The sequence below is a fragment of the Arachis duranensis genome, chromosome 6, assembly GCF_000817695.3.
Source record: "Arachis duranensis cultivar V14167 chromosome 6, aradu.V14167.gnm2.J7QH, whole genome shotgun sequence".
Lineage (NCBI taxonomy): Eukaryota > Viridiplantae > Streptophyta > Magnoliopsida > Fabales > Fabaceae > Arachis > Arachis duranensis.
In genome coordinates, this window is record NC_029777.3 from 27,864,881 (window position 1) to 27,876,267 (window position 11,387).

At 37.8% G+C, this 11,387-nt stretch overlaps 1 protein-coding gene across 1 annotated transcript; it reads left to right on the plus strand.

Annotated features, from left to right (window-relative positions):
• The first annotated feature begins 796 nt into the window (after positions 1-796).
• On the plus strand, positions 797-1,725 carry LOC107493837 (uncharacterized). The gene is made up of 2 exons (XM_016114872.1): positions 797-1,305; positions 1,389-1,725. The coding sequence occupies exons 1-2, from the start codon at positions 797-799 to the stop codon at positions 1,723-1,725; spliced, it is 846 nt and encodes a 281-aa protein (XP_015970358.1).
• Positions 1,726-11,387: the final 9,662 nt, after the last annotated feature.

The window sequence follows — 11,387 nt, forward strand, 5'->3', positions numbered from 1 at the left end:
TTGTTCTTATTCTAAGATATCACTTGTTCTTCAACTTGATGAATGTGATGATCCGTGCACTCATCATCATTCTCACCTATGAACGTGTGGCTAACAACCACCTCCGTTCTACTTTAGATTGAGTAAATATCTCTTGGATTCCTTAATCAGAATCTTCGTGGTATAAGCTAGAATTGATGGCGGCATTTAAGAGAATTCGGAAGGTCTAAACCTTGTCTGTGGTATTCTGAGTAGGATTCAAGGATTGAATGACTGTGATGAGCTTCAAACTCCTGAGGGCTGGGCGTTAGTGACAAACGCAAAAGAATTACTGGATTCTATTCCAACCTGATTGAGAACCGACAGATGATTAACCGTGCTGTGACAGAGCGCGTTGAACATTTTCACTGAGAGGATGGGAGGTAGCCATTGACAATGGTGAAACCCTACATACAGCTTGCCATGGAAGGAGCCTTGCGTGCATGAAGTAGAAGACAGTAGGAAAGCAGAGATTCAGAAGATAGAGCATCTCTAAGACCTCAACCTGTTCTCCATTACTGCAAAACAAGTATTTATTTCATGTTCTTTTACTTTTCACAATTAAATCTGAGAATTATTGATATCCTGACTAAGAGTTACAAGATAACCATAGCTTGCTTCAAGCCAACAATCTCCGTGGGATCGACCCTTACTCACGTAAGGTATTACTTGGACGACCCAGTGCACTTACTGGTTAGTTGTGCGGAATTGCAAAAGTGTGATTGCAATTTCGTGCACCAATGGTTACAGAGAACGTAATGGGATTGAAATCAGATCAATGGATCCAGATTATGTCCTAAATGAAGGCGAAGATAGTGGACTGATAGAAGTAGAAGTCGATGCTGAGTCAGAACCCTCTACTGAGGAGGATAGGTTTGATGACAGTGCTGATGATGGTGAACATGAGGATTACTTTGGGTTCGATGTAGAGGATGGTGTTGATGGTGGACAATCAAATGCGTTTGGTGGGTTCAATGGCCCGCTAAATCAAGAAGGCACAACAGATAAGGGTGCTGAGGATAATGAAGCTGCTGGAGAGATGGATGAAGAAATTGGAGACATTTCGGATGGTTATGAAACTGAAGACATAGATAGTTACGAGGGAGATTCTGATGACATGATTAAGAAAAAAAGGTTTTTTAAGTATGATGAGGCAGAAATGTGTAGAGAATATGAGTTTAAAGTTGGGTTGGAGTTCAAAACACTGTCCCAGTTTAAAGATGCAATTAAGAAGCATGTCTTATTGAATGGGAGAGACGTTAGGTACAAGAAGAACGACAAGTTGAGGTGCAGAGTAGTTGTAAGGGACAAAAAGAAAAGTGCAAGTGGATTTGCTTTGCAAGTAAGGTAGGAGGATCTAATTGTTTTAGGATAAAAACCTTGAAGGGCAAGCATACCTGTGGGAGAAGTTATAGTGGTAGGCTTGCTTCTAGTGAGTGGGTATCAAAAGAGATTGTCAACAACATTAGTCGTGGAGAAGATATGCGGCTGGCCACTATTATTCAAACAATTCAGGACAAGTATATGGCAAATGTTAGTGTTGGAAAGGCTTACTGGGCAAGGAGAAAAGCAAGGGAAGAAGTACATGGAAGGGCCATACTACAATATGCCAAATTGAGGAAACATTGTGTTGAGATATTAAGAGTAAATCCGGGGTCCAAGCTTACTATTGTTGTGGATAGGCCATCTTTAACACACCAACCGTGATTCATGAGGATGTACATGTGCCTTGAATCGGTGAAGCAGGGCTTCTTGGCTATTTGTAGGCCGATCATAGGAGTGGACGGGTGTCACTTGAAAGGGGACCATGGTCAACAGCTACTAGTTGCAGTAGGGAGGGATCCTAATGACAATTATTTTCCAATTGCGGTTGTAGCAGTGGAGCCAGAAACAAAGGAAAGCTGGGGATGGTTCCTTGATTTGTTGCTAGATGATATCGGTGAATCAAGAAGATGGGTATTCATGTCGGATCAACAAAAAGTAAGGATAATATGACCACTTCATCAATTAACTTTACCACACAGCACTGCAACTATTAGGATTACAAAACAAAAAAACAACATCATCTGCATCTTGCTCTGCTTCTTTATGTTTTCTTCCAACTTTCGAAGTTCCTCCTGGACCAAATTCAACTCTACACAGATTCTTTCAACACAGTCATCAACTTCTCCAATCTTCACCTTTAACCTCTCCGTGTCAACACTAAGTCTATCAACCCTCCTTTCTTGAGCATTTTCACCCCTAATTTCACCCTCTACCCGACCAGAGTGATACTGTGAAGACAATAAGCAAACATCACCAACCTTCTTTTCTTCATCAACCCATTCAAAAAATTTGCATCTTCTACTTGGGCAAGACATAAACCTTCTATTTGGATTCTTGAGTGTATTAGAACTTTTCAGAATCAGAGAGTCTCCACAGAAGCAACGACTCCTCCTCTCTTTCTGCTTCAACCACTCACCTTTCATATCATCTTCATTATCAATCCACTCAAAAAAACTGCACCTTGGCACTCGTCCACAAGCTACATACTTCCTTCCATGGCTGGCCACTTCAGAAGAAGACAGAACAACAACTGCCTCCCCACAATAACATAAATATCTTCTCTTGTTGAAACTTCTTGAACTCAAAATTCTCGAAGAACGTTGGGTGGAATCCATGCAAGGTTAGAAAATTTTAGCAACAAATAAGAAGAAAGGGAGAAGAGGAGAACGACGAACAGAATAGGGTTCTGGAGTTTTAGGATGAGGGCAAGGATTATGTAGGGTTATACACATGGGTATTTTGGTAAATTTAACACAGGTCAACGTTTTATTTAACGTTGACTGCGAATAGGGACCCAATTAAAACAAAAAAAAAATTGGTATAGGGACTCAATTAAAAGGAAAAAAACTATAGGGACCTAATTAAAAATTCGGGCAAACTATAGAGACTAACAGAGTAATTAAACCTAAACTAAATTGTGTAAATAAATTTTTTGGCAAAATTTAATTGACACACATCAACATAACATATAATTCTTATATTATTATTATGTACCAAAAAAGCAATATAATTTTTATACGATAGAGGTTGAATAGACAATAATAATATTTAATTACATTACAAGAAAAAACTTAAATACCGTTAGTTTTAACATCGGAAGTTAGTGGTGGATTTACTGGTGAATTTGAAAAAAATCATTGAATAAAAAGTTACTATTAGATTTAGTTTTCGGACGGTAAATTTACCGGTAATGATTGGAGAAAAAAAGAAAATTGGCGCGATCATTATCATCAGTTTTAGGGGGAATTCAATAGTAAGATAATTAAATAAAATACGCCGTTTTGGTCACAACTTGTACGTTAACTGCAGATTTTTTCCACAATAAATATACCAAAAAATTGACCATAAATTCAAATTTGCGAACCCTTTCTTTCCACTTTTGTAACATTATTAACCTCACTTCTCTCCCCTTTCTCTCCCCCTCTCTTGCTGTCAGCCCCTTACATTGTTATTATTCACCGTCGTTTTACCATCGTCAACTACATCCCACGACTCTAGCCATCGTCGCCATCAAGGTGTAACTCTATGACTATTTGATGAAAATGACCAAAACTTTTAGAAATTTATTTTTTGAAATACCATGGTCAAAGGAAAATTCAAGTACTTAAAATGGGATAATTTCTAAATTTGTTGCTTTGATTTGAAAAATAAAATGATTAATACAATAATTTAACATTAGAGCTGTTGTAAATTTAGGGTTATGTAGTAAATGATCAAAATCTAGATTTTAGCAATTTTCAGTAGATTATTCAACTTATCCGTGACTGATAAACCACTATTTTATGGTTTATTTTGTATTGAATAGAGTGGATTTTATCAACTATTCTAACACTTATTCATATACATTGCATGGTTTTAAAAATCCTTCCAAATTTGTGCTATGATACATGCTTCTTTGGCCTTAAAATTGCTAATTTTTAATCTTCTCTTATTACCATTCGATGTCGTGATATGTGTGTTAAAGTGTTTTCAAGGTTTATAGGGCAGGAATGGCTTAGAGGATGGAAAAGAAGCATGCAAAAGTGGAAGGAACACAAGAAATTAAGGATTTCAAAATCTGATAGTGACGCACATGCATGGACGACGCATACGCGTGATTGCACGCGTGGCTGATGCCTACGCGTGGCCAATGAAAATTCCAGCGACGCGTACGCGTGACGAGGTCACGTGCTGCAATTAACAGAAAATGCTGGAGGCAATTTCTGGGATGCTTTTGACCCAGTTTCAGGCCCAAAAATACAGATTAGAGGCTGGAGAGTGGAGCAGAATGGAGGATTCAAGCAGTCATTTTTCATTCGTTCACAATTTTTAGGTTTAGATGTAGGTTTCTAGAGAGAGAGGCTCTCTCCTCTCTTTAGGTTTTAGAGTTTTTAGTTTTATTTCTTCTCCAATTCAGATTTCCATCTTGCTTTAATTTAGTTTCTCTTCTACATTCTATTATTCTAGCATCTTAGTTTATCTTCTCTTGTTGATTTCTTTATTTTTTCAATTTAGTTTATGAACTCTTCATGTTAGATTCAATTTCCTTTTAATAGAATTTGAGGTATTTCATGTTTATTGCTTCTTTCTTCATTTGTTGTTATTGATTCCTTACAATTGTTGGTCTTAGATTTTACCTTCTCTTATTACTTTTCTATGGTTTTATTTTGTGCCTTTCAAGTTTTTGATAAAATGATTGGGTGGATTTTAATTTAGATTTTTATGTTCTTGACTTAGATTGATTATTTAGAGACTCTTGAGTTATCAAAAGTCTTTTATTGATTGGTGATTGAAGATTGCTGGTTAGCTTGAACTTCATCAAAGCTAGTCTCTCACTATGAGTTGACTAGGACTTGTGAACTTAAGTTGATTGTATGCACTTGACCTTCCTCCATTGGTTAGAGGTTAACTAAGTGAAGCCAATTCACATTTACCATCACAATTGATGATGATAATGAGGATAGGACTTCTAAGTCTCTTTTCTTGCTAAGAGCTTTCTTAGTTATTAGTTTATTTTCTCGACATTTTAGTTTCTTTTTTCTTATTACAAAACCCAAAAATATACTTTTTCATAACCAATAATAAATACACTTCCCTGCAATTTCTTGAGAGACGACCCGAGGTTTGAATACTTCGGTTAATTTTATTGGGTTTGTATTTGTGACAAACAATCTAAACGTTGATTGAGGTTTAATTGTTGGTTTAGAAATATACTTGCAACACGATATTTTTGTGAAAATCTTTGCCGACATTTTTCCTCCGTCAAGTTTTTGGCACCGTTTCTAGGGAATTGCAAATGATTCCCTTATTATTGGTTATTGTGAATATGTTTGCCTTTTGTTTCTTTGTTAGTTGATGCTAGTTTTAAGAGTTTAATTTCTTTATTTCTTGTTAAGTTTTTGTTTTTATTTTCTTTTGTTACTATGAATTCTCACCACCTTGGCTATGAGTTTGGTTCAAATTATGTTGTAGGGAATGGAAGCTACAATGAAAACATGTATCAAGGTTGGGACAATCAAAGGTGGGAGGAGCCTCAAGCTTATGGACAACCTCTGTGGCAACAACCCTCTCCAATGTACCACGAGCAAGAGCCATTCCATGATGCATCTCAAGACAATGGATATGGTAGACCTCCTTGTGACTACCAACAACCACCACCATATGCCTATGAACCTCCTCTTCAACATAGCTTTGAACCACCATACTCACAAATCTCATACCACCAAACACCTCCATATGACCCTAATCCATATCCCTCATACCGACCACCTTATGAGCCATATGAACCATACATAGAACCTCCCCAATTCCAACACAATTACTTCCAAGAACCACCACCTCAATATACACCATCTCTATATCCTTATCAAGATGAATCACCTTCCTATTGTGAGCCATTTTTCCCATATAATGAACTCTCCTATCCAACCCAAGCCCCAATAGTGATTCTCTCACTTCACTACTTCAAGGGCAAAGAGAGAAGCAAAGGATGACACTAGAATTCACAGCTTCCTTGTCCGAGTTAGTAAGTCGATTTGCTTCTCAACGGTTGGACACTCAAGGAACTCCCATGGCTACATGTGGAGAATCTAATGAAGAATAGAGCATGAGAGAGAGATTAGAAACTCCGGTTGAAAGTGAGGAATGTGACTTTGTATTGAAACAATTGGAGGAAGGAATAATTGTTGAAGAGGAAGAAGTAGTCGAAGACTTAGGAGATGCTGAACCTCCATGGGAATCTAGAGTTGTAGAGTATTCCTCCAAGAACCTTGAAATTAATGTTGAAGAGGGTAGTGCACAACCTCTAAGGCATATTCCCTATGAAGAATTGGATGGAATAGATCAAGATGTAAGTTCCCTTGGTGATGATGATCATGAATCAAGTCTTCCTAGTGATGAATTTGCATCCACAAGTGAACCCATTGAGTTTGAAGAACCTTCTCCCGATGAAATTGAAAGCAACATTGAGGTAGATTTCTCTCAACCTCATATTTGTGATTTGAGTGACGGAGAAGAGTTGGATGATTTCAGTGAGGAAGAGATTGAAAGTGAAGAATCTTTTCAAAAGGTGGAAGTCTTTCGGCAAGGTTGGACGGGAGTTGAATATGCTTTGTCAAGATCGTTGGAGACTTCTTTACCTAGGTTGCCGTCTACTGCTTTATTTGAGTGGGTGAAACTTATCTCTCTTAGCGTTATTGTCCCACTTGAGTGTGGTATCCTTGAAACAAATGGCCAACTTAGGAGGCTTTGTGGAATGAAGCATAAGAGAAGGATGTTTAGTGGTTGGAGTTACAAATCAGGACTCATCAAGGTTGAGATTTCAAGAGCTAGATGCACGGGTTGGACTAGTGATCAATTGGTTGGATCTAAGAGAAGAGTTTGGTACTTTATTTAGAATTCGGATTGCTTGCCACCCGGTTGGAACAATGATGATCCACTTAACGACGGGTGTAAAAACAAGATTTAGGATCCTGGCATACAAGAGGATCAACTTTGAGAGCTCAGAGCTTGTGAAGAACTTCATCAAGGCTTGGTGAATTCACTTGGAAATGTTGAAACTTATTGGAAGTCCAAGCGTTGGTGGAAGTTTCAAGATGAGTTCAAGCACAAGCCACCATGACAAGGAGCTCACCAAATGTCCAACTTAAAGACTTTAACTAAAAGTACTAGGTATGAGACAACCCACCATGGTATGATCTTCCTTTTTTTAGTTCTATTTTATTTATATGCTTATATTTGTTTCATTAGGTGTTTGTGTTAATTTTCAAGTAAGCATGTTTCCCTTTTGTTCTGAGTTATGTTAAAAAAATTGTGTCACGCGTGCGCATGGCCGACGCGCACGCGTCATATTGAATATTGCTCTCGAGTACAAAAATCAGAGAGTTGTGCTAGAACCGTGCGGGTGGGGTGCCAGGCGCACAACACAACCCTCGCGTACGCGTTTGGGTCATTTGCAATTTTTGCCTCCCACACATGGACATGGACGACCCGCACGCGTCGTATCTTCATACTGCCATCCCTGGTACAAAAAACATAGACTTACGCAGGAATTGTGCGAGTGGTGTGTGAGGAGCACAATTCAAACCCACGCGTGACTGACGCGTACGCGTCACCTTCTCTTTTCTGCTTTTCACGCATACGCGTGACTGACGCGTACGCGTCACCTCGTCATTCTGCAACCCACACGTGCGCGTGGACGACGCTTACGCGTCGCTTTTTTTATTTTCTTCTTCTTTCTTCTCTCCTTTCTTATTCTTTCCTCTTTTCTTTCTTCTTCCTTTTCTTCTTCCTTTCTTACTTTATTCTTCTCTCACTTTTCAAAATTTTACTTCTCATTTTTTTTCTTATCTTTCTTTTCTTTTACTTATTACATTTGCATACTTGCATTCATTGCATTTTAACTTTGTTGTTTGTTCCCCCTTTTTTTCTATATTTGTTGTTTTAACATTGGTGTTAAATGTTCTTACTCATCTGTCGAATATTTCTTCCATTGTTTTGGTGCTTAGTGACTTGTTTTATATTGTTGGGTGATATTTTTTATAGGTCAATGCTAATCTTTTATGCCACTTGTATTCCTTTTGTATTGATATGAACTTATATTGTCTTTCATGTTTTTTCACTTGCATGTTGTAGCTACCATGTAGTTGTGAACCTCATTATTATTTGGCATTGGCCCACCCATATTTTATTTGTTTGCATATCTTTGTTTGTGGGTTATTCTTCTTCCTTTTTCTCTTCTTTCAGGATGGCCACCAAGAAGGAAAACAAAAAACTTTGAAATGGGGTAACAAACAAGTTCCTCCGCACAATCTTTTGAAGAAAGCTCATCAGTTGTAGTAGCCCGTCCACTTGCACATCTTTGCATGCACCGAGGATGGTGCAATCTTTAAGTGTGGGGAGGTCAATACCGACTTCCGTGGGTAACAATTTTTCTTTCCCCGTCACCAATTTTTAATTTTCTTTGTTAGTTATTTATTGCATTGCATAATAGATTGCATGTGTAGTTAGTTGCTTGCATTTATGTCCTACTTGGTTGAAGTGATGAACTCTTTTCCAAGAAACTATTTTATACCAATTCAGTAATTTGAATTAAAACTTTTGTTGAACTTGTTTGAAGAAATGTAATTTGGAACATGGTTTTAGAGCTTGAACACACAAAACCTAGTGAGATTTTTGAACTTATTTGATTGGTTGCATCTTATCAACCAATATTTTGATTTGGTGTGTGTTATTCACTCTAAAATTGTGATCTTTGTCTTGCTAGATTCTATATTTTCATTGTTTGATGTATGCATGCACTTGCGTGATTGAGGCCTGATAAACCCCGTTTTGACGGTTTATCTTGTATTGATTTTAAGAGATTTTATCACCTTTTACCCACATTTATATATTGAATTAGCATAGGTTTTGTGATTGTCTCCTTATTTGTGCTTAGATGTGAAAACATGCTTTTTAGGACTTAAAATAGCTAAATCTAACTCTCCTTGATTCCATTAGATGCCTTTATATGTTTGTTAGTGATTTCAGATTGAAAAGGGCTAGGAATAGATCAAAGGAGTGAAGAGGGAAAGCATGCAAAGTGGAGAAATCATGAAAAGTCAAAGAAGTTGAACTCGCCCATGGACGCGCGCGCGTACCTGGCGCTTGCGCACCTTGCGAATCACCCCATGGACGCGTACGCGTGCTGTGCGCGTACGCGTCGATGCTGGTTTATGATTTTTTTAATGAAAACGTGACCAACGAATTCTCAAGGGTTGTGGGGCCTAATCTCAACCAACTTTGGTGCCAAAGATGCTATTTAAAGCCAAGGATTGAAGAGCAAAGGGAGAGAAGTTCATTACCATTAGTCATAGTTTTAGTTAGAGTTAGTTTCTAGAGAGAGAAGCTCTCACTTCTCTCTAGGATTAGGATTAGGATTAGGTTTAGTTCTTAGATCTAGGTTTTAATCTTTGCTTTCTTCTACTTCTACCTTTCAATTCTTTGTTGTTACATCCATCTTCCTCTATTCTTTTGTTGTAATTTCCTTTATGTTGTTCTTGTGTTTTGTTGTAGATCTACTTTTGTTTCTTCTACTCTCTTTCAATTCAATCAAGGTAATTCATAATAAATGTGTTTCTTTTGATTGTTGTTGTTAATTCCTTTCAATAATTGTTGTTAGATTCTATTCTTGTTGTTGATTTACTATGTTTCCCTTTTATGCCTTCCAAGTGTTTGATGAAATGCTTGGTTGGATTTTAGATAGATTTTGGTGTTCTTGGCTTGGGTTGGTGATTCGGAGACTCTTGAATTATCGAAATCTCTTGTTGATTGGTAATTGAAGATTGCCGGTTAACTTGAACTTCACTAAATCTAGTCATTCACTATGATTTGACTAGGACTTGTGAACTCAAGTTGATTGTATGCACTTGACTTTCCTTCATTGGTTAGAGGTTAACTAAGTGAAGGCAATTTACATTTACCATCACAATTGAGGATGATAATGAGGATAGGAATTCCAATTCTTACCTCTTGCTAAGAATTTTCTTAGTTGTTAGTTTATTTTTCTGTTATTTACATTCCTTGTTCATCACTCAAAAATCCCAAAAATACTTTCCCATAACCAATAATAAGTACACTTCCAATCCCTGCAATTTCTTCGAGAGACGACCCGAGGTTTAAATACTTCAGTTATTTTTATTGGGATTTGTTCTTATGACAAACAAATTAAATTCTGATTGAGGATTGTTTGTTGGTTTAGAACTATACTTGCAATGAGATTTCATTGAGAAATTCTTTACCGACAATTTTCCTCTATCGATAATCTAAATACGGGAGAAGTTAGAAATGAATTGTTTACCTTTGATTCGAGCCTTGAAGTCTAGGGAGGGCCTATAGGAAATCAACCTAATTCTTAATGACATAAAGGCTATCAAGGAAAGTGATGGCAGGGCATTTTGGCCAGTTTCACTGACCTTTTCATTACTGTTTTTAGGTAGTTTCATTGCATTTTCTTAGGAAATAAGCTAGTTTTGGGTAGTTAAACGCCCAAACTGGCATAAAAGCTGGCGTTTAACTCCAGAAAAGTCTCTACACATTAAAGCTTCAATGCTCAGCCCAAGCACACACCAAGTGGACCCCAGAAGTGGATTTTTACGTCATTTACTCATTTCTGTATACCCTAGGTTACTAGTTCACTATTAATAGGACCCTTTGGATATTGTATCTGTACCTCATGATACTTTACACGTTTCTCATTGTATCTTCTACAGCATGAGTCTCTAAATCCCATGGTTGGGGTGAGGAGCTCTGCTGTGTCTTGATGGATTAATGCAATTACTACTGTTTTTCATTCAATCATGCTTGCTTCCATTCTAAGATATCACTTGTTCCTAAACCTGATGAATATGATGATCTGTGACACTCATTATCATTCTCACCTATGAACGTGTTCCTGACAACCACCTCCGTTCTACCTTAGATTGAGTAGATATCTCTTGGATTCCTTAATCAGAATCATCGTGGTATAAGCTAGAATTGATGGCGGCATTCAAGAGAATCCGGAAGGTCTAAACCTTGTCTGTGGTATTCTGAGTAGGATTCAAGGATTGAATGACTGTGATGAGCTTCAAACTCCTGAGGGCTGGGCGTTAGTGACAGACACAAAAGAATCATTGGATTCTATTCCAACCCGATTGAGAACCGACAGATGATTAGCCGTGCCGTGACAGGGCGCGTTGAACATTTTCACTGAGAGGATGGGAGTTAGCCATTGACAACGGTGAAACCCTACATACAGCTTGCCATGGAAGGAGCCTTGCGTGCTTGAAGAAGAAGACAGTAGGAAAGCAGAGATCCAGAAGATAGAG

Bases quoted from the DNA above. Each gene is read 5' to 3' on its own strand.
- LOC107493837 (XM_016114872.1), top strand. From the start codon at position 797: ATGGATCCAGATTATGTCCTAAATGAAGGCGAAGATAGTGGACTGATA. The intron at 1,306-1,388 runs GTGCAGAGTAGT...TAATTGTTTTAG, and splicing joins AAGAAGAACGACAAGTTGAG to GATAAAAACCTTGAAGGGCA.